At 38.0% G+C, this 23,669-nt stretch overlaps 1 protein-coding gene across 11 annotated transcripts in view; it reads left to right on the plus strand.

The window, feature by feature from the left end:
• Nucleotides 1–23,669, plus strand: part of ARMC8 (armadillo repeat containing 8) — a 69,879-nt gene that overhangs the window by 26,088 nt on the left and 20,122 nt on the right. For 8 of the 11 annotated variants that reach the window (XM_080622907.1, XM_080622904.1, XM_080622901.1 and 5 more), the window contains 7 exons: nucleotides 8,357–8,499; nucleotides 8,600–8,697; nucleotides 13,690–13,782; nucleotides 18,233–18,292; nucleotides 19,512–19,592; nucleotides 22,204–22,279; nucleotides 22,370–22,460. In XM_080622907.1, the coding sequence (XP_080479033.1) occupies nucleotides 8,357–8,499; nucleotides 8,600–8,697; nucleotides 13,690–13,782; nucleotides 18,233–18,292; nucleotides 19,512–19,592; nucleotides 22,204–22,279; nucleotides 22,370–22,460 (642 nt within the window). Of the gene's footprint in view, nucleotides 1–2,797; nucleotides 2,897–8,356; nucleotides 8,500–8,599; nucleotides 8,698–13,689; nucleotides 13,783–18,232; nucleotides 18,293–19,511; nucleotides 19,593–22,203; nucleotides 22,280–22,369; nucleotides 22,461–23,669 lie in introns of all 11 variants that reach the window. The other 3 variants (XM_080622903.1, XM_080622905.1, XM_080622902.1) reach the window with 3 other exon arrangements.

Below are 23,669 nucleotides of genomic sequence, written 5' to 3' on the forward strand. Positions count from 1 at the left end.
GACCTCCATGACCACTGCTGGTGGTGTAAGAAAGAATTGTACTCGTTATCAGTTACATGCATCTTTTCAGACATTCACGATCTCTGGCATGTTACCAGTTGTCAAGAACTCAGTACTTTTGGACATAGTATTGTTAAGTTTGTCATGCACATTAACAAAGTGATCTGTCCGAAGGCCTTGGCTATCCTTCTGAGGCTGAAGAGCCATTGTTATCCTGACACCTTGTCCTGTTCTTGGCTGCAGTTGACTTTAAAATTGGAATTTTTGTGTCATGTGCTCCATAAGGTAGGGATCTGTGCCCAAAACTAGTGGTTTGTGTGCTTACATGAAGGAGCTTCATCTGTAATGCTGATATTTTTAAAGGCTTCCTTTGCTTTTAGAGTGGTGAAAGAAGTGGAGAGCAGAGGCTCTAATAGGCTTCCTGTGGTTGTCCCTGCTTTTTCTTCAAAGCAAGTGAGAGCCTGTTTACATAATTATATGTCTCTTTGTGAGGAATAACCCTCACCATGAGGGTTATGTGTAACTAGAACAAGCTATTCTAATTCAGCTATGAAGTACATGTGAGTCAAGGCAAATATTTGCAGTCAGCAGAATTGTATTAGAACTGGTTTTGTTTAAAAGCTGAGCTGCCCTCTATCTCTTAAGTGCCTTTTCTGTTAGCAAAAAAGTTGTTAATATTAGCTCTACTTCTAATGGCACCTGTTAAAGTGTGGTTTGTTTTGGGTTTTTTTGGGGGGGTTTGAGCTTGAAAACCTCGTATGAAAGGTAGTTTTAGGATATCTCGTATCTGTTCCTAAGGAGCTGTGAGAATCAAATCTGTAAAAAATATTAAAACCATATTCTTTACATCCGCTTTCATGTGCAGGGTGGTGATATCAGAGTGAAAGTGTAGTGTAGCTGTTTTATATACAGTGAAGAATTTCAAAATGCGGCTGAATGGGAAGTCAAAACAGCGTATTTTATGCTTTAATCCTCCTTAGTGTTCTCATTCAAAAGCCTTTTAAAATGGGTTGGTCTAAATGAGCATTAGTTTTTCAGATAGTGATCATAGGCTGGTTGATTCACTGATGTTTTAACACAGAGTATTTCTGAACAGTAACTTCTGGAAGACTTGGAATGAAGTTTGCATGTTGGTGGCTTACGAAGGTAAATGGAATGAACAGTGAACTTACAAGACATCAGTCTTGAGCAGAGTGGTAGGATGCTTGAAGCAAGACTGGATGAAGATGTTGCTTTATATAATGCCTATTATAAAGCTTGTATCATCTCAAAAATAGGCTTACTTTGATGAAGGCAGCTGATGTAGTAAAGTATTTGAGCCTGTGTCACGCTTGAAAATAATACTAAACTGAATCAGTGTCCTTCACTGTGTAAGTTAAAAAGCTTTGAGTATTGTTAGTGAAATTTAAGCCCTTCAAGGGCTAAGTGTTGATCCCACATATTCTAGTATAAATGGCTGCAAATAAAGGATGTTTTTAGTTTTTGCTAAATGGCTTCTAGAGTTTTCTTGGAAGTGGAAATAGAATAATTTAGCTCATACAGACAGTGTAAATGCACTTGGATGTGAGATTTTCTTTATCTAGTAGCAGAAAGGAGACGCCATACTGTATCAACTTCAATATCCTTCAAGTTACTCTAAAAGTGTGTGCATGTGAACAACTTCAGAGAGCTGGTAGCACCTTGGGGTGCAGTGTTACATGCTGAATGAAAACATTTGTGTTATAAAAAGGTGAATCAGACTGCAATAGTTCAGTGGAGAGTAGCAAGAGTTACTTCCAAATGAAATTGATCATTAAAGAGAAGGTGAGGAAAAACTTGGATCATAGTCTGTATTTACTCCTACATGTTGTTTTGTTTCTTCTTCAATTCAGACTGAGCTGACAGCTCGGTAGATATTATACTGCTCCAACGTTGGATTTAGTTAAGTGAACAAAAATAAGATTAAGCATTAGAATAAATTACTAGAGCTGTAATCTGAGACTCCTTGTTTTGTTCCTAAAGGAAAAAGATTTCTTTACAACTTTCTTCCATACTGCTTGCGTTAGTGCAGAAGGGTGTTTTCCTCTCTAATCCACGTGGGAGGGGACTGCTAGTGTTACTGTCTTCTTTAGAGATGTTTAAGTAGTGAGAACATTTTCAGTAGTATAGCTCAAAGCTGAGTCCTACCATTAGTTTTTTTAATTTGTCTTTAAAAAAAAAAATTACAGGTACTGTTTGCTTTGTATGAAATTCTTCAGAAGCAGTTATCTTTGCTTTGTAGGTTGGTAGTAGAGTTAACCCAGGCCCCTTGGCTCCAGCTTCTGGAGATTTTGAATTAAGTTGTTGCATCCAGAAGTGAGAATGTGACATCTCAGTTTGGGATACATTTGTTTGACTAACAGTCATAAAAATCACTCATTTTTGAGTCCTAATGTGTAAGAATCCATAACATTGTTTGTCACTTGATATTTTACAGAAATTAATCTGTGTACTTTCAAAATGATACTTAGTTCTTGCATGGAAAAATTCTGTGGCCAGTGATTGCTTCTGGGTATACTGTTTGAAAACCAATGCTTAAGATGCATTTAAATGGGCAGTTTTAATAAAGTCTGTAAATTGTCCTATCCTGTTTGACCTATTCTAATACTTCACAGTTTGTGATCAATGCTCACTGGGGCTTCCAGTGTGTTTAGAGGTCAACCTCTGTATGTATTAACTTGTTTGTTATTCAATATTCTGTAAGCTAACACAAAAGAATATGTCTCAGTAGTACTTTCATGTGTATATGCTTCGCATGTTTCCATTGTATATTTTTCAGGCCTATTGGCAATGGACTGAAAGACAAGCATCTTCCAGGGCAGAATAAGAAGAAATCATGACCATTCCAGCATATAGTGCATTCATCTGTTTTGTGGGGGTACTATTAATAAATATTCAGATAATTGTAATTTTAATTACAGCTCTTATTTATTCATATACTTTGATATAAGGTATCTCAAGACTCATGGTACTGTAACTTGCAACTGTAGCCCTGAGCTCTTTTTCCTTGATTATGGGGCTTGATGAAGTGCTGAGTTTTGTCTCCTTCCCAGGTGTTTTAAGAGCTGCAGAGATTTTTGTGACAACTTGTAAGTGGGATGGAATGTCAAAGAATAAATTTCTGCTATTTTTAGCTAACTGTGAGGTCTGTGTTCATACTGGACTGATGAGGTTTAAATCATACGAGTCTTATCTTACAGTGCACAACTTGGATGCACCAAATCCATCTCAGCCTTAAAAAGAAAGGCAAATTTGAACTGTTTGTCTTCCTTGACAAGCCATGATAGTTCCCATTTTTGCAGCAGCTACCTTCCTTGAAAGTTTTCTACTTCGCCTAGAATACTTCGTGCTTTTCCTAGATGAATCCCAGTCACTTGTTCAGAATACATCATGCGCCCAGCTGACCTTGGTTTTGGTTTCTAAGCATTCATGGAGTTAATAGAATTGTCTCTCTGTATGGATTTACTGCCCTACCTCATTTAGATACAATTGCCTGGATACCATTACTGACATCTGAGAAAAAAGCCTTAATTAGTTAATTGCTATTAGAATTGCAGGGACAAATGGAAGAAATTGTATTCTACATCAGCAGTAGAAGAAAATAGCATAGGGAAGCCTTCTAGAAGGTTGCAAAAGTCCAAATACTGTGTTTTAAACTACTTAGCCTCAAATATTGGATTAATGTTAATGAAGATGTTGCAAGATCTTTCCATTAACTTTATTTCATTTTGTGTCTCATTGTAATGAGCTTTACTGTGGGATCACAGGCTGAAAACTGAGTCAACAAGAGCATGAGTACCTTTTTGCTATTTTATAATACCTGTTTTTTTGATTCCTCCTGAAACACTCAGACTCTACAAAAGTGAGCAATGGTGGTTCTAGCAGAGCCTTGTTCCAGTATTTCTGCAGGTTTGGTAGAAGTCTGGCTGATTAAGGAGCAATGCTGAAGATAAGAGATCCAGGATAAGCAGGGGCATCATGTTCTTAAAAAATGTGGACAATTACCTTAGTAATATCTTTTACATTTCAAAAATCCAAATGATGACTTTTCCTCTTATCCCTTGCGTGAACGTGCCATTTTTTTACCTTTTTAACTTCTTAATATTGACATTGGTGGAATGAATTACAAACATCTTTGCTGAATTTGTCTTTGTTAGACCCTTGGAAACCCCAGACCAGTCCAGGATGTACGTTAGTGTGCTATCCCTGTGTTCCTTTTGACAATAGAAGGATGTGGTCTTTGTCTTTAATGTTTAACAGTAGTTTATTAATGGATAGTGTCATCTTTATGAATTATATGAGTTCTTTTCACTAAACTTTTTGTAGTTTTACGGTTTGCCATTTAACTACTTAGTTTTCAATGTTACTTGCTGTCAGTGCTCTCATTTTAAAAGAGACAGAAAATGTTATAATATGGGTATCTAGCTCTGTGGAAAACCTAATCTGAAGCACAAGCATATTTTGAAGATCTAGAATAGGATCTTATTAATAGTTCAAAAATGTATTGTATGTAAAATCTGAACTTAAATTTTCATCTTAGCTTATTACAAAGCTTAGTTAAGGATTTCTATTTTAGACACACAGAAAGCCTATAGATTATAGTCAGCATGTTTCATTTTCACTCTTTAACATTATAGCTGTAACATCTGTTCCAAGTGCAGAGTGTTAATAGAAAAGAAAGTAGCAATTAATTTCTTGGAAGAGAGCATCCTTCAGAATTTAGGGTGCTTTTCGACTTCGTCAGAATACTTTAAGTGTTTTAGGACATAGCATTGAGGTGCTGGAGCATGGCCGAGGGATGGCAACAAAGCTGGTGAAGGCCCTGGAACATGTCTTATGTGAGGTGGCTGAGGGAACTGGAACTGATTTAGTCTGTATAAGAGAAGGCTCAGGGGGGACCTTATCGCTCCCTACAAATACCTGAAAGGAGGTTGTAGTGAGGTGGGGGTTAGTCTGTTCTCCCAAGTAACAAGTGGTAGGACAAGAGATAATGGCCTCAAGCTGTGCCAGGGGAGGTTCAGACTGAAAAATTCCATCATTGAAAGGTTATTAAGCATTGAAACAGGCTGCCTAGGGAAGTGGTGGAGTCACCACTCCTGGAGATATTTAAAAGACATTTAGATGTGGCATTTAAGGGCATGGTTTAGTGATGGACTTGGCAGAGCTGGGTTAGTGATTGGACTCTCTTAAATGTTCTTTCTAACCTAAATAATTCTATGGTTCTTTGAACATTTCTGGATACAAGGAACAGGTTATTTATTGAAGTTTTCTAAATTGCCAATTATTTAAAGTTGAATCTTCCAGCTTACTTTTTAAATTGGGGGGGAAGGGTGGGTGTGTGTGTTTAAATTTTATGGTGAAATAAAGTGATAAAGATTACAGAAGATACATAACTGTTTCTAGTAGTAGAGTTAGAATAGGATGTGTTGAAAAGTGTTCTGCAACATTAGCTTACAAAATGTATGTGTGTAAGTTAGAAGGGTCAAGAAATGTCAAGTCTTTGGTGTTAGAACAGCTGTACAGGTTACTCCAGTAAATGAATTCATCTGCTCATGGTAATTCGTGTCAAATTATTTTCTACATTAATGGGGTTTTTTTGATAATTGGGAAATGTCAGACAGAGTTAGAGTGGTTGGTGAGAGAGCACTTTCCATATAGCTCAGTGTCCAGAAAAAAATACAACATCTTTTCAAGGATGAATTTTAGCCAGGATCACTCACACTGTATTTGTACATGATCAAAAAAGTTTCTGCTTCCTGCGTATCCTTACCTGATCTAGAGGGCAGAGAACAAAACCAGCTGTCTATGAAGAAGTAACAGTAATGCAGGGTTATTCTGTCCTATTTGGATTAGAAGTTGAATGCTTTTTTTCCTTTGTGATGATTTTGCATAACATTGACTATGTATTTCACTTATTTTGTAGCCTTTCAGAAGCAGCGCTAATCTTTACCCTGAACATAGTGCAGTTGATAGTTCAAAGGATACATATCGGAATTTGTAGCTTTAGAAACATGTAATTTAGTTGCCATAAGTACAATTTTTGTTCGTTTTCCAGAAGGTGATTATACAGGTGCGGTTAATTGTTCGTTTGTACAAATAACTTGTGAACAGCTGATAATCTGAGCCTTCTTTACATGCCTTGCTCTGTCAGTATTACAGGCAACGGTATAGTGAAGAACGAAGAGCAGACCAGCTCCACTGAGCCATGTGGGCACTCTGGGCCAAAGTGTCTCAGGACCATTATGTCAATAAAAAATGAGAAGAAATACACAAATTAAAGGATAATATCCATGCAATATGAAATGGATGTAAATTAGTCAAGGAATCGCTTTCTACAAAAAATTAGGAGAGATTTCTAAATATCAGGAATAAGTGGCATTTCAGATAAACAGATGGGAAGGGACAAAGAACCTGGGTGCCTTTGGTAAGTTTTTTGGAGGAAGTGGATTAAAGAAAACAGCAATGATTCTGGAAATCTATGCCATTCTGAACGTATGCCAGTCTGAACCTTTGAATATGAAGAAAGTTGAAAAGAGAAAAGATGTCTGTGCTTTTGGGGTAGCTTGCATCTCACACATTAATTTTGTGCCACATTTCAATTGCTTTGTTTGTGTTTGGGAAGAAACTGTATTTCATCTTCTTAGTATGTGTTCATGTTTTGGAGCTTTTTTCCACCGTGAAATCAAAAAGGGTACACATATGCTTTGAGTGATACTAGTGTACCTCTGCTTCCTGAATGCTGTCAAACCTGTGTTTAGCAAAGCAGGTTCGCAATCACAGAATTTTTCATCCAAATAGATTCTTAGGGAATAGTGGAGGATTATTTTGCTGTTCTCCTTCTGCAAGAGACTGGGAAATTATCTGCTGCCTTGGATAGAATGAATTTTATGTAATGAATGTGCTGCTTATAGGTATTGAGGAGACCTTTGATCTCATGCCTTTCTTCCAGTGGCATGCCATAGTTATGTCTGTGGCTTTTCACTTTAGATTTCAAACGTGGTGGAAGCAATTTTTGCCTTACATAAGTGGGAAACACTTGGAATGTGTGTTAAAGATACTCTTCTGTGTTACTGTCTGTTGTGGGGCTGCTTGCTCTTCCCTTGGTTGGCCTTTTCCATTCCCATGTAAATGCATTTTGGTTTTGTGTTTCTGAGTACTTTTTTCCTTGCCTTTGATTTAGGAAGTCAGCTTTTTGGGTATTTTGTTCAGGGATCTGTCAACCTCAGTAACTACTACTCTCCCTTTCAGCAATGGCTCCTTTTTGCTCCTAGGGAAGGGCTTTATGTACAGCCTGGCTTTACGGGAGACCTTTTGAAACTAGATAGGGTAGTGTGTTACTAAATTGAGAATATTTCTGTCTTAGCTCAGTGAATCTAGAAAAGTGACTGTGTATGTTACATATATAGAGAGAATTATATCTCTGTGTCCACTTAAGTCATCTTACCTCTTTTGGTTTTGTTCAGACTTGTACATAATGTGAATGCCCTTAGTTAAACACTTTTCATCTTCAGCTTGTAAACCATGTGAATCTTTAAGTGATTATCTTCTCTGCTGATGTAAAGTAGGAATCTGGTCACTTTCTATATGACTCAGATTTAGACTGAAAGTGGTTGGGGACCTCTGCTGTGACTCAGGTGCTACGCATGTAATCTGAAGTATGTTCAAAGGGGCTTCTAGCTATCTTGATGCTGTATGAAGAATCCAAATTGGTTGAGACCCAAAGTATGAGTTTGGCAAGATGTATTTTAAGCTTCAATTGATCTTGTTTAGCTATAATTCAGCTGCCTTCCTGCATATAAAACTTTACTGTGCTTTCTTTATGTTCTATATGATCATTCCTCAGTGTTCAAAACTCAGATTACTCTCAGCCCCCATGCTTGTGCTTAATGATGGCATTTAATTTGCAACCTTGACCCAGAAGAAATCACTGCCAAAGATCATCATCACAGTAGTGGCAATAATGTCCCTAGGTGTTAGGGGAGATTCATGAGGTTCCCTTTCCCATTGACGTCAAACTGGAGATTTGTTTCCTTTAATTGAAATTTGGGGTCTTCTGGTATCCTGAAAGACGTCATCCCGGATATCAGTACTGTGACACTGCATTTTTTAGGGGACAAAAAAACCCGAACCACCAGTGTGGTGTATCTGTACCATAACAGTAAGTAAAACCTGTGTAGGAGCACACAGTGTAAAAAGGTTCTCATGACTAAAGTGTTCATCTCGCTCTTTAGTTCAGCCTTCATCTTTTTTACATAGCAGGATTCAGATTATTTTTTTTTACTGTATATAGAAGTTCTCTTTAATCTGAATTTTCCTCTATAAATAATTCTATTTCCAGGTTGCTGTATTTACTTCAGCAAGAAACCTCCAGCACAGAACTGAGAACAGAATGTGCCGTGGTCCTTGGAAGCCTCGCAATGGGTACAGAGAATAATGTCAAATCCCTACTAGACTGCCATATTATCCCAGCCTTATTGCAAGGTACTTTCCCCTTAATGGATCTATGTTAATGAATGTTCCTGAAGTACTCAAATTAACGAAGATAATGAAGCTGAATAGTAGCTTTTGTTTGTATTTGTAGGATTGCTGTCGTCAGATTTGAAGTTTATTGAAGCTTGCCTGCGATGTCTTCGTACTATTTTCATTAGCCCTGTAACTCCAGAAGATCTGTTGTATACAGTAAGTTGCAAGATGATTGTCCTTTTAAAACCTGTAAATTTGTGAGTGAAAGATCTTGCTGTCTGCAGTAGTAATGAAGACTTATTTGACCAACAGTGTTAGTCTTTCTCATCTGCGTTTTAGGCCCGGGCTCGCCAACATTTGTAGCAATATTTGATATGAGATGGTCAACAAGGTAGCACACCAAAGTTTTCAGGCTTGTGTGCAATCTTAATGAGTAAAAACTTGTTTCTAAATGGTATTTACAGATACCATTATGACAGTTATATTGGCTAAAGTTAGTTTCTGAAATTTAAAATATTACTTGATGCTATCTTCCCACTTCAGCTGTGAGGGTGCTTGCTTAGTTTGTGCACTTGATGTGGAAAAGATTCACCTTCAACACTTCTGTGCTTTCCATTAATGTATGTGTGATTTACATTTAACTGACAGGAATATAGAAAATGTCCTCCACAATTGCTCTTATGAGCAACTGAACTCATAATCTTAAATTCAGCTTGGAGTGTGTGAGCAATAGGGCTGTTGGTGCTGACCTTGTTAAGGTGACTGGACAAAGCCAGTGAACGTAGGGCTGTCTTTTAGCAGCATAGACACAAAAGGCCTTGGTGAAACTTAGTATCTCTTAATTGGAAGGAGGGGAAAAAAGGATTTGCACTTTTCCCTTCTCTTTTGACCCAGTGTAAGGGATGAGGCAAGCTCTGGCATGTGAACTGTACTGTACCAGCAATCTCTGTTAGGAAAAGGGTAGCAATGCAGCAGTCTGCTGGCTGGATGTCAGTTAATAGGTTCAATTTCTGAGGGTAATTGGAAGCCCATAATGCTAACCGCTCTATTCCCACCACTCAAAGGAATGACTGTTGCTTGCTGAGGAAGAGCTGATGCTTGTAGTGAAGCTGGCCTCTGATTTTGTACTTTCTCTGTGGTTCAGGTGTCTCTGTCATTACTAGAGACAATTTTTGTGTATTAATAGCCCTCAACAGATCTTCCTCATGATTTTGTCTAGTTGTTATGTAGTACTGTAATGATGGCTTTGTTCTCTGTTTCTTTTCTAATGATTTCTTACATTTTCATTGCAGAAATAGGTATGTAAACTTGTTTTCTATGGACTCAATTTTACCATACACCTATTCTGAATTTCATCTGCTAGGTAGTCCATCTCATGAAGTCCTTCTGCAGCTCTTCAGAGTTTACCCATGTATTTAGTATGTGTAGATAATCAGCCAGCTTTGTCCTCTGCTGTTCGTTGCCTTTTTCCAATTGTTTTTTTGATTGTTCAGCAAGGAAGCCATCTGCAAATTGAATGTATGACTGCTGAAGGCAACTCTTATGAGTGATATGAGAGTTTCCTCTTTGTTTCTCAGTTCCTTCCTTTGATTCCACTGTATGTTCCCAGATTCCCCCAAGTTGGCTCCTAAAGAGCTTATAATTGCAGGGGCATCTGCTTCCTGCACTCAAGCGTACAAAGTCAGGGCTTAAGATGATTGTCTCCATTAACAATCTATATCTCTTCCTAGGAATCAGTGCTTAATGAGACTGTTCATTCCTCCCTATTTGGAGGAGAGATTTGATATCTGGAAGGGAGAGGAAGTGGAAGAGCATGTACAGAAATGTGGAAGAACCACTATTATCATATAAATTACCACTAACATTGTGGGAACTACATGACTAAGATAATGAATTTTCTCTTTCACCCTTTTATTTCTCTGCTGCATAGCAGTGACATCAGAATTCTGCTACTCCGTTCCTTATTCAGGCAAACATGATGTCCCTTAATCATAGCTACAGGAAAGGATCATCTAGTGAGGGTGCCATGTTTAGTTTCAAGTGTAATACCCATTTTCCAATCTCCCATTCCAGTTGGACACCTGAACATTAAGTATTTTATGGCCGTGCTTAAAATTTCTGTGTGTTAGCTTCTTTTTTGCTTCTCTTGTGGAAATACCCAAACCCGTGCTTTGAACAGTAATGAATGAAGATCCCTTGAAAAGAAGAGGTGCCTTTCCTGTTTCTTGGAAGGTATAGCCACAGCTCCCACTGCTGTAAACTGTGTTCCACAAGGCACCGTTTGAGAAATTCATCTCAATTAAAGAAGTAATTATGGGCCTAATCAAAAATTTAGGGCAGACACTCCACTTTCCCAAAACTGAGAAGAACTTAGACCAACATTTTCATCCTTGTAGTTGCACCTTTTTAAATAAGCCATATGACAATAACCAGTGATTTCCCTGCAGATGTCAGGTCTTGCATCTTGTATTTTGAAGCTCCTTTTTTAAAGTTTTACTGCCTCTGAATCCTGAGGTGTCTCTTTTCCTCCTGCCTTCTTGATTGTTTTGTGTAAGATGCACTTTACCATTGATAAGCTGCTTAGCATATACATATATATATGTATGCTGTACATACATATATACATATTGTATATATGTATACATATAGATACATACATATTGAACAGTGCTGTGGCTTGATATCTTCAGCTGCCAGAGATTTACAGAAGATGACAAGAATCTGTTTTAATGGGTTCAATGTGTTAAACCTCTGAGGAATCCTGGGTACGTTGTCAGCTTGTTTTGATGTAACTTTGACACTTTGAAGTCTTAGGACCTACTGTGACTTTGTGCCATGTCTTTCTTGACACCAAGGTTGGCTTTTTAGCTGTTTCTGTTTGTTTTTTATGGAAGTTTCCTGTTCTGCTTGGCATATGCCCTAAACACAGTACCCGCTTAGTTTACACACCACTGCAGGCTTACTTCTGTCAGAGGGAGTCAGGAGTCACCACATTGTGGTTGTGACCATCAGTGCTATTACAACATGCTTTTAGATTTAGTGTTCACTATTGCCCTGCAACCAAACCAATTCCCTGCAGGCGTTTGGGTTCTGAAGTTGCAATGAAACCAGAGAAATAGATGCATTTGTATATATGCCATGTGTAAAGGTAGAAGGTACGATGGCGCTACTGTTAACCAGACAATAAGAATACTGCTTAGAATAGTTTGTCCCTTGCTTTTCCTGTGCACATAAGTGTGCAATGGATATATGGCTCATGGACATGGAAGAACTCCAGGACATCTCTCTGTAAGATGTTGAAATGGCAAATGAGGCTTTTGCATATTGATCCTTTCCAGTTATTGAGAAACAAGCAGTAGAAACAAGTTGGTTTTGTGTTTTTTGGCTCTGTAGGTCTATTGTTTTCGGTGGAGAATAAGAAGGCCTGATTGTTGACAGCAAAGATTTCTAAAATAAGCTGGTAAATTATATATTGTCCTGGATGCAGCAGCAGTCAGTTTTTCTCCTTAGTAGCTGGTGCAGCGCTGTGGTTTTGACTTTCGGCCTGGGAATAATACTGATAAAGCCAATGTTTTCAGTTGCTGGTCAGAATGTTTACTCTGACCAAGGACTTTGTGAGTCTCATGCTCTGCCAGGGAGGAGGGGAAGCTGGGAGGAAGCAGGGACAGGACACCTGACCCAAACTAGCCAAAGAGGTATTCCATACCACAGCACGTCATGCCCAGGATGTAGAACTAAGAGTTCCTGGAAGGGCTGGAACTCTGCTGGGGTGGGGTCAAGGTACCGGTTGGTGAGCGGTTGTATTCTCTTCCCTTGTTATTTACTTTAACATTATTATTATTGGCGGTAGCAGTAGTGATTTGTGTTATACCTTAGTTATTAAACTGTTCTTATCTCAACCCGTGGGAGTTGCGTTCTTTTGATTCCCCTCCCCGTCCCTCCAGGAGCGGAGGGAAGAAAGGTGTGGGAGGGAAGTAGACTGCGTGGTTCTGATTTACGGCCTGGGCTTAAACCACGGCATATATTTATATAAATATTTAAAAATTCTGCAGAGCTTAGCCTGACCTCAAAATGTATACAAAAAAAAGAGAGACTTACACATGTTCATTTTGCTAATATAAAAAAGTGTGGTTAGGAATTTCCCAAGTAATTGAGAAATAAAACTTGTCATAAACAGCTGTATAGCTCTGAAGCTGTAGTCATGAAAACAGGCTGGTGCTACTTTCCTTACTGTAAAAGCAGCTGAAGAGCATGAAGATTTTGCTCTAATTTTAATCCACCTCTCCCTAGTCTGAGGGTTGCAATTCATCATTCTGCAGGTAAAACAAAGAGTATGATTTGCTTGTGTAGGGAAAATATAGCACAGGTCCTTTGTAAAGGAAGACTCATACAGTCGTACAACTCTTCCGTTCAACACCCTTTCACCCTTTCTCTCATAGGAGTAATTTAGTTAACCATTACTCCAAACTAAAATGACTAGTATTTCTTTTAACACCATTCCAGTTGCTGTCATTTTACCAGGATGTACTGGTAAAAGTAACTAAAAGCTTTAAAATTTCATGATATACCACAGAGCTTAAGTAACTGGATGTGTTTTCAGAAGGGAACTTTAGTATAATGATTTTCTTTAGCTGATATATTTGAAATTAGTGTCACACATGCTAATATCCCCTATTGTGTATGTTTGACTTAAAGTCAGTCAGTGAATCATGTGATTCAGTTAGAAAGTGAGTGCCACAGAATTTATGGTGGACTGTACATTGTTCAGTCTGGTACCTTGTTCCTCTCCCTGCTTTCTTCTATTTGGACATGAAACGAAGGGTGAGTAAATCACACTTGTACTGAGAAAATGCTAACAACTCCTGAAGTAATTGTTTTCAGTAACCATATTGGCAGTCAGTATGTTTTTGGGGCTTTCCCCCATTCTTTCATTGTCTTATGAAGGAAAGAATCTGGAGACAAATCCCAGAAGTTTTATGCCTAACTTGCATTGGCCCGTTATGTTTTGCATGAGGACTTAGTTCAGGGCTGTCACTCATGCCTTGAAGTCTCTCCTGTACTATTTTAATGGTCTTGTCCTGCACCCTCGCAAATGGAAGGGAGAAAATTGAATGCAGAATCAAGAGTACTCTTTTAAAGTAGCAAACTGTGAAGAAACTATGTTGAAATACAGTGTTAATACTTTTTTGTTTTCTCATTTGTTTCCAGGATGCTACAGTTATCTCCCACCTCATGGCACTGCTCAGTAGGTCTCGATATACCCAAGAATACATATGTCAGATCTTCTCACATTGCTGCAAAGTAAGAAAGAGAATACATGTTCTTTATGTAACTTGTGGTTTTAGCATATAAGAAGCTGTGAAAGATGATACCGCCTTTTGTGGCAGGAACATTAGGACAGTAATGACTTAACTGTTATTGCTCTGGGTTTGCTGACAGATTCATTGGGGTTCACACAGTAAAATGAAATATGTGAATAAGTGCTTTATTTCTAGTGTGTGTGTTTATACCTTTGGCTTCTAAATGAAGTCAACAGTGCGGGCAAGTGTCAGTCCTCACTGTTGTCAGTACAAATTTTGGAAGGCTGTAGGTTGAGAGGAAATCAAATGCTCTTCTCAGTTGAGCTGTACCAGTTACAGGTTTCTCCAGATACATGTGCATTATAGCTATGTAATGCAATGCCATTGATATGGAAAAACTAATTTAAAACCAGCAGTAAACCCACTCCAAACACAGAGGGTTCTGTTTCTTCCCCCTTCTCCCCAACCATGTTTCTATAAACCACTGTTTGTTTTTTTTATTGTTGTGTTTCTTTGGTGGCTACTGTACCCATGACTTATACAGTAACTGCATCAAAATAATTTGGTATAGGAAATCAGACTTTTCCCTTTTTCAAAGACAGCATTTTTCCCTTGTAGAAACAGTTTGAAACTAGAAGATCATACATCATATTTATCTCCCAGACTAACAAATGAAATGTGTCTAAAATTTATGAATTTTTAAGCACTTACCTCAAATTTCTTCCTTCCTTATCACTTACTATGAGTCTTCTGGAACTCTGAATTATTCCTTCATTAAAGCTATTTTTTTCTCTAACTTAAGTATTCTTTATGTACAGCCACCCAATTGCATTTCTTTTGAAAGACTGAAAACTGCAGAGTTAGTGTGATATACAAATGTAACTCAGCTGCTTATAGTTATAGAATTGTTTAAAGAAAACCTAAAGACAAAGTCCTACACTGGACTGTGGAAGTTCAGATCTGTAGCTAATACTGGAAAAAGAATTACGAGATTATTTGGGTTGGAAGGGACCTTAAAGCTCATCCAGTTCCAACTCCCCTGTCACAGGCAGGGACACTTTCCACTAAAGCACATTGCTCCAAGCCCCATCCAGCCTGGCCTTGAACACTGCCAGGGATGGGGCAGCCACAGCTTTTCTGGGCACCCTGTGCCAGCGCCTCAGCAACCTCACAGGGAAGGATCTCTTCCTTACATCTAATCTCAATCTCCCCTGTCAGGTTAAAGCCATTTCCCCTTGTCCTGTCACGACAGGCCCTTGTCAAAAGCCCCTCTCCAGATTTCTTGTAGCCCCTGTAGGCACTGGAGCTGCTCTAAGGTCTCCCTGGAGCCTTCTCTTCTCCAGGCTGAACAAGCCCAGACCTAACAGCCTGTCTCCAGGGCAGAGCTGCTCCAGCCCTCTCAGCATCTCTGTGGCCTCCTTTGACCTTGCTCCAGCAGCTCCACATCCCTCTTGGGTTTTTGCCCCCAGAGCTGGTTGCAGGACTGGGGGGGGGGGGGCATGTGGTGGTCTCCCCAAAGCACAGCAGAGGGGAAGAATCCCCTCCCTCGACCTGCTGGTCACACTGCTGGGAATGCAGCACGGAGCATGGGTGGTTTCTGGGCTCAGGTGCACACTGATGGGTCATGGGGAGCTTCTCGTCAACCAACACCCCCTCAGGGCTGCTCCATCCAGTCTCTGCCCAGCCTGTGTTTTGTTTGGTATTTTCCCAACCCAGGTGCAGGACCTTGCACTTGGCCTTGTTGAACTTCGTGAGGTTTGCATGGTCCCACTTCTCCAGCCTGTCCAGGTCTCTGGATGGCATCCTTTCCCTCCAGCATGTCAGTCACACCACACACCTTGCAGTCATCAGCATACTTGCTGAGGGTGCATCAATCTCACTGTCCATGTCACTGGCAAAGATGTTGAACAGCACTGGTCCCTATACCGACCCCTGAGGAACACCACCCATCACTGGTCTCCACTTGGACATCAAGCCATTGACTGCAACTCTGAGTGCAACCATCCAGCCAAAAAGAAATTGGTATTTTAAGAAGAAAAATACTTTGAAGCATCTTTCTTTTAAGCCCTTGAAAGTCCCCTTAATAGCTGGAACAGGTGAAAAATTGTGCCATGCTGGCTTACAAGAAAAATAACACAGGACTGCTTATAGGATGGTATAGAAGTCAGTTCATACAATCAGGAATTAGCTCTGTAGCAGTATAAACCCTGTTGGCTGCATGAGGACTGCTGAGTAACTCCACATAATTAATCCAACCTGAAAACTGTTCTTGTCATCTTTTTCCAAATGAGTTACTTACTTGTAGCAGTCGCTTAACAGGAGTAGGGTAAAGAAGATCTTATGAACTCACTGTACTCACTGAGGTTTGTAATGCCTCCTCCACCCCTCAGATATCTCTTGAGCAAATTTTACAGTGAATGTTTTGAATAATCACGTTTTTGGAAAGAGAAGGATGATTGTGTGAACAGATAGGAACATTAATGCACACGAGAAGAGTATTAGAAAATAGTTGCATTTACAGAATAAACATGTGCTGCTTAACAAAAATATTTGAGGTTGAGTAAACAGATTGTCACAAATGTTAAATTGGTCAAGAACTCATTTATTTCTTTCTTGCCCAGGCAAATGCAGCTGTTCAGCAAAAAATCTGAAATGCCCCCTTTTGTGTTTAGCTCTTGGGTTTCAGGTCTGATTATCAAGGTTAATTATTGTATTTTCATAGAATCAACTAGGTTGGAAAAGACCTTTTAATACCATCAAGTACAACCATTACCCATAACAAAATACATCTAATACAGTGAAGCAGAATTTGCAGGGGATTTTGTGATTTATATGGGTAGGCAATGTACATTCTTATAATTTGAAGAAGAAAACTGAAATACTGGAAGATTTAGTACATTTTTAAAGAAGACTTCAACTTTCCCCCAAAAGGGCATGAGTGAAAGAACTTTTCTAGCTTTTTGCAGAAGTAAGTTACTATAATCTTTAGTATTTAGATAAGGCTTAGCATATATTATAAGAGGTATTAATGTTTTTATTTTTCTTTTTCCTCGTCTTAATACATTTATTCATTAAACTAATAGTGATGTATCATAGCTCCTACCCTCCTTTTTCCTGCATACTGTTCTCTGCTTAGATCTTATGCATCCATTTTTTCCTCCTCCTTGCCAGAATCTTGTTTGGTTGGGCTTCTCGTATTTCTTTCTTTCTTCCCTGCTCAAATATCCCTGGAAAAGCTCAGACCTGTTCTCTTGAGCTAGGCAATCCTTAATTCAGGTTCCTAGTGTATTGCTGCTGTTTTCTGGTTTTAGTGCTTATTTTATAGCTTCTCACTGCACTTTAATTAACTAATGAAAAACATTGACCTTGGAGAAGAGTCATCCTAAGGAAGGGAAAGTGTTGATTTACAGGGGGAGCAGATGAAGTTCTTAACATACAGAGCCACGATTCTATCAACATATAAGCAAATAAAAAAAAAAAAGGTTGATGTACACAGTAAGCTAAAATGCAAGTCAAAATTTACTTTTTAAGTTTCTCTCTATTGCACTTAATTTTGTGGGTAGGTAAGCTTTACTATTCTAATGGTCAAATTAAAAACATAAGGTACATTTGGAAACATGTTGTTGTTTGAATAATTGGAAAGATAGTTCTGGAACTTACATTTGAATGTGGTGACATCTCTGCATAAGTAGTAATTTCACCACCAGTTGAAAATTAAAATCTTGTGTCTGGGAAAGATCCAGGATGCAGCCTGTAATCAAGGCAGCTTCCTCCCAAGCCTGTTCTGAGAATGTTTTCGTATGTGATCTTAGGCCTGTTGCTGGATCCTTGAACCAAGATACATTTGCATTTAGATATCTGCTTTTAAAATGTCATTATTGAATTAATTATTACATTGTTGTGTTCTACTGTTTTCTTGAAAATTGCCATTTTTATGGTGGAAAATCATGCAAGAAGTGTGATTTCTGTTCCTGAATTATGTCATTCAATCATATTTGGAGTTAAAAGATCACTGTAATAGGACTGGCTCCTGGAACTCTGTCAGTATATGCAGAAAGATATAAAAGTGGAAGGTCTTGCTATTAAATTGGTGCCTAAGCTGCTTGGAAATGATACATCATATTCTCAAGTTTTCACATTTATATTTGAAGCTGTCCCTATTTGTTGGTTAGTGATTAACCTGGTTGTGAATTAAAAGAAGAAGGATTGGTGTGTGCAAACACAATGTGTACGGCTTAGGTATTTTCTTGTTCATCTAGTTATACGCAAATGAGAATACACCCAGGTGTCACCTCTGAAATGCATTTGTCCTGTTTGCACAGAATTTACCATCTGCATCTCATTGAAAAATCACTAATACTTGTGAATTACTAAAACTGTGTAGGTCAATATGATTTCTTTTACTTTAATTTCATTCATTTTTTTCACATATTTTAATGTCTGTTCTTCAGCTTCAACACTGGCATAGCTGCGGCTTTAAATCATTGCCTCAGCCACTTCTGTGTGCCAATGTAAGTTGTTTTCCTACTTCAACCATGCTGTTTTAATTGCATTTTTTGATAGAAAGCTCTTGGTGGCAGTAGCAGCTGAAGCATCTCTTAAAGCACCAGATATGTTACATCTAAAGTAATTTTATGCTTTTTTCCTTAAAGGTAAGGGATGTTCTAAAAATGTTCTTTTGACTGTAAGAGAAATCTGATTTCAGCCGTTTTTCAAATGTGAAAATAAAGCACCACTCATACCTACCAGGATGTTTAGATGTGCACATAAGCTCTGCTGGGTTTGAACAAAAGATCGAGTGAAGATACTTTCTTCACTTGCAGATTAGTCAAGAAAATGCATCAAGGTATGATTAATGCTGTCACATTCCAAAAGCTGGATTTAAATTGCGCGTAGCTCAGACTTAATGCAAAGATGACTAGAGTCGTGAAGCTACTAATGAAGAGATGTTTGTAAGTCACAGATCAGATTTCACAAGAGACTGTTGAGGGTTACAGGTCCTACTGAGATTTCCTGTTGTTTTTTCCAACTTCATCAAACTTTGTCATACTGCAGGAGTTCTGAGACCTTTCTACTGCAAAATCCAGTATCTGTTTAACTCCAGATGCTTTTTAAATCTTGGAAAAATATTGATGTGTCAGCCATTGCCAGCTTAGATCATGAAGACAATAAATGGGTGGTGGCTGACTAGGTTTATGGCTAAATATGTTTGAAACTAAAGTAATGTGTAGGAAGAGAATGTGAATCTCTTCTTAGAGCACCACCACATTCAGGAAACAGTTTCAGAATTAAAAATTAACTTACAATTGTTGAAAATACTTAATACTACCAGTGAAGATGTTAGTAGTTGAGGGTAATTGATATAACTTTTAGAGAAAATCAGAGGGTAATTGATATAACTTTTAGAGAAAATCAGGAGCTTCCAGTTGTTTCCAACAGAAACACAAATACTCTATTTTTCTGAATTTTTCTATAACTCTAAAGTTTTTTCAGTTGTGACAACTAATTTCATTGCTTATTGAAAAGAGTGGAAATGATTACTGGAAAAGGACAAATGCTATAAAAATAAGAGTTGTACTCCTTTATTTAAAAAAAAGTTGGTATGCCAGCTGATTACAATGTAAATGTTAGTATATCTACCTTTAATACTTAACAGTAAGTTGTAGATGGTGGAAGCCTCTTACATGTTTGTTAAAAAAAATAAATCATGTTGTATGTTTTCATTTGAAGGGTCCAGATCACCAGACAATCTTATTTAACCATGGAGCTGTTCAGAATATCGCACATCTATTAGTCTCCACCTCCTACAAAGTAAGACATTAAAATTATTCCATGTTTTACATATATTTATGAAAGGAATCCAAATGAGGATTATAAAAATTATGTCTGTGCGTATGAACTCTAAACAAGTATAATACGTATTACTAGGATAAAAGTTGGTTTTACTTATATGGATTTCTGGCAAAACTAGACTGATTGTTTTGGAGTGCTCTGTGAAGTTAAAACACAGTTAATTAAAACAGAGCTATCTGTCATTGATCCAAAGGTGAGCAGTCACTTGGCAACCCAATAAATACGGTTTGATTTGCTGAACAGTAGTTGAGAAAAAGAAATTCAGGCAAAGAGAAGCAAATGTGAGCTGTCCTAAACAGAAGTCATACCTGTGAAAACATGCACATGGAATGTATGGAGGCCACCTGCTACCTGTGTTTTGTGCTCACTGAACTTCCTAAGTCTCAACTCCATTCTCCTTTGCATTTTGCAAGTCCATCCTGAACTATCTGAAAGTACCACCTCTAGGGAAAGGCATCATACTCTAGCTGTAACTTGGAGGGTCAGCTAGATCTTTGAAGTCTAAGGCCAAATTTTCAGATCCTGAGCACAGTCTTAGTAGTCTGCTGTAGATGACCTGATAAAATGTTTGAGTGCATAAAATGCTTTCTGAGGCTCTTCTGTGTAGTTTGTGGCTTTTAGGGCTAGCAGATATCTGCTATACAGATAATTTTAAATTTGAAGCAAATCCTATGATGTCTCAGGAGTTGAACTTTCATGGACTTTCTTATGAATCTATCAGTTATTCCCCCCAAGTATGAATGTCTCAATTCTGAAAATAAGAAAAACTTCAACGTATCCAAATTTATCTTGAGTTATTTTTACTAAAATCTCTAATACAGTATACCTGGTATGTTATCGTGCCATTTTTATTTTGTTGAAAGTAGGCTGATTGCTGGTTAATTGGGGCTGGAGGAGGTGATTGTGCTTGTTTATTTTGATCTCCTGCCTAATGCAGAACATTCCTGATAAAGTATCTTTAAGCAGGAAAACCAGTCTTTAAATGAGAACTGAAAGTGAAGGGAGGTTTGGTGCTCTGTTCCAGGGGCTCTAATCTCCTGTGTGGTGCTTTTTGTTTGGTTTGGGGTTTTGCTTTCTTTTGTTTAATAAATCCAGTAGGAAGTGTCTGTTCTTCAATATTTTGTTAGAGAAACTGATAAATTTCTATTTTCTGTCTCTCTGTACTAAATAGTTTTCACCATGATCAGGCAACATTTTGCTCTTTCTCTCATTAGCTGACCTTTTTTATCCTGTAGCTTAAGGTGAATTTTCCAAGCTATGTTTGGGTTGGAACCTATACTAACAGCTTTTTGGCTTTGAACCTTCCCTAAGTTTTTCAAAGAGCCGCTTGAAAATAAAGAAATTGGAGCAAGGTGAAGTTTTCAAGTTGTTTTTTCGCCAACAAGATATACATAGCATTGCATTAAGATACATATTTTTAGTCCTACCTTGCTGGAGAGATATGTACTCTCTATTTCCTCCTTTGCTAGTTTGGCGAGGCCTTTAAATTCCTGGTGTACATACTGAACCACACTTCATAAGCTTTCATGCTTGGGGGATTAATAGCTTCCTTGTAGTTTTAGCTGCATTCTTAGTGTTCTGCAGTAAGTAAACGTTCTGAGTCTTCTCATATAACTGATACATTTTTGCAGAATACAAGCCATCTCATTCTCATGCTTTTCTATCCAGTTTCTTAATATTCAGTCAAATAAGAATTTAACAGGAAAGTCAGCATGTATTTCTAATTGACTAGTTCACGATACTTGCAGTAAAGCAAAGCAAGGTATCTCAGATGAGTTAGGCAATAGGACCGCATCAGTAAACAGCAGAAACTCTCAAAATGGGATTTCAGTCCCCACTAGAAGAGTTTGTCTAGGTCTGCCAAGAGAATTGCCTGCTTTTTTTCAATAAACTCTTTTCCTTAGGTTCTGGGATTGTCCCATAGCCAACTGATTGCATAAGTATCTTTCTCATGTGTTGCATCATTACAAATGTGCATCTTCACCACTGGTGAGATGTTTAACACAAAGGGACTATCGCTTTTACAGCAGCATTACAGATAACATTTTCAAGACCACATTTACATATTTTCCCAAATGCTTGTCTTCTCTTTGTCATGTAACTACAAACTAATTGCTCTTAAGTAGATATTACTAGCAAAGAAAGTAGTCACTGTAGTAATTTTAATCTATTTAATAGAGCAGTATTTTATAAAATAGGTAACTTCCAGCTAGACTTCATTGTTCTCATTAGAACCTTTACCACCCCACCCCTCTCTGACTTCCGCCTGGCAGGAATATGGCTCTTGTGCAGTGGGTCTGGTTTTTTTTTTCAGTGCTTTTTCAATACACAGTCTGCTTCCTGTTGCTTTGAAGCATAGGCTGTATTCATTAAATTGTCTGAAAAGTAAATGGAAGTGTTGTCAAACAAAGCTTTTGTTCTGAAGCCAGGTAGCCTCCTATCTGTTCCTCCTCACTTAAGATCTCACTACTACTGATAAGAGATCTTACTGCAGCTGTCATTAGGTATTATAAAATTAATTTTAAATTAGCATTTACGTTTATACTTCATATATTATGTTTTTACACAGGTTCGAATGCAAGCATTGAAATGCTTCTCAGTTCTAGCCTTTGAAAATCCACAGGTATCAATGACGCTTGTAAATGGTAAGTATAATGCTGCTGTTGCTTATTTGACATTCATTTTATTAACTGGCTGAATTAGAATGACTTGGAGTTCTCTTTCCTTGCTTTCAGTGTCTGTTGATGGAGAATTGTTACCACAAATTTTTGTGAAGATGTTACAAAGGGACAAGCCTATTGAAATGCAGCTCACATCAGCCAAATGGTAATTTTCATCAGGACTTAGAATGAAATAGTATGCAGTTTCATACTTACTTTTTAACTGTTCCTTTTTCACTTGTTGCATAGTAATGTGATCTGAAATCTTAGGAATAATTATTCTTTTGCATCAACTTAATGCTTGAATAAGTGGTTCTGATCTAATGATCTTTATACCATAACTTTCACTTTGCTGTACATAAACAGGAAAAAAGGTTGCTGAGCTGCAGTTTTGTCAGGAATGTGTATTCAGACATATGGATTTTCTTAAGCTGCACTGCAGTTTTCACAAGTAAATTGGATTTTGCTTTGAATAGGCTATGGTCAATGCAATGTATATACTCAATGTATATAGCCCTTACATAATGTACATACTCCTTACAAAGTATAATACTGAAATATCACCATGTAGTGTAAGTTAAAGTCCTTGTTGCAACACTGTTCAGGACTCACTCGGGTAACTAGAGCTGTGGTTTGTTGAGGACTGTCTGCACTAAGATGATGATAGAGTGGAGGTAGGCATTATTGCCAAATGTTTTAATTAAAATAAATTATTCTTTAAGCTTCTTGTGCTCACACAGCAGCATTGATGTTATTAATTAATTTTATAGCTCAAATCAAACTTTCCTTTCTGGTGTGGGCACATGTCTGTGTGTTCATATTCATGATGACTTTCTACCCTGTGACAAAATGTGATCAAGTTCTGTAACAGCAACACTAGGGTTATACTTGCTTCATAAGCTGGTTAAGACCCTTTTCCTTGTGTTGATAATAATGGAATACATTCTTTCAGGCAGTTAAAGAGATAAAACTATCCATTGCTATAAACTACTAAAACATAACTCAAGAGTTTGGACACTGATGATATATTGTTTGATTATTGTTTTAGCTTTTGACCTGGGTCAGTGAGTTGTTTGGTGAGTTCACCACACAATTTCATTGGCACTTGCTTCAGAGTAAGGTCTCAAGATTCTGTGTGAGGAACATGTAGGGTAGGTAGGGTGGCCTCTTTTATAATGTTTCCAGTTATGATGACTTAACCCATTCATGGAAGAAGCTATAGAGATGTGTATGTTTGGGGGGTTTAGGTAATCCTGCTCAATGTGGGATGTCCATCTGAGGGCCTCCTGCGCTCTCTTCTAACCACAGTTAGTCTGTGCAAGCTGGTTTTGCTACGTGGCTCTTAGTGAAGAAGGCAAGTTAAATTAACTGTGTT

This window comes from Psittacula echo, assembly GCF_963264785.1.
Source record: "Psittacula echo genome assembly, chromosome: 7".
Classification (NCBI taxonomy): domain Eukaryota; kingdom Metazoa; phylum Chordata; class Aves; order Psittaciformes; family Psittacidae; genus Psittacula; species Psittacula echo.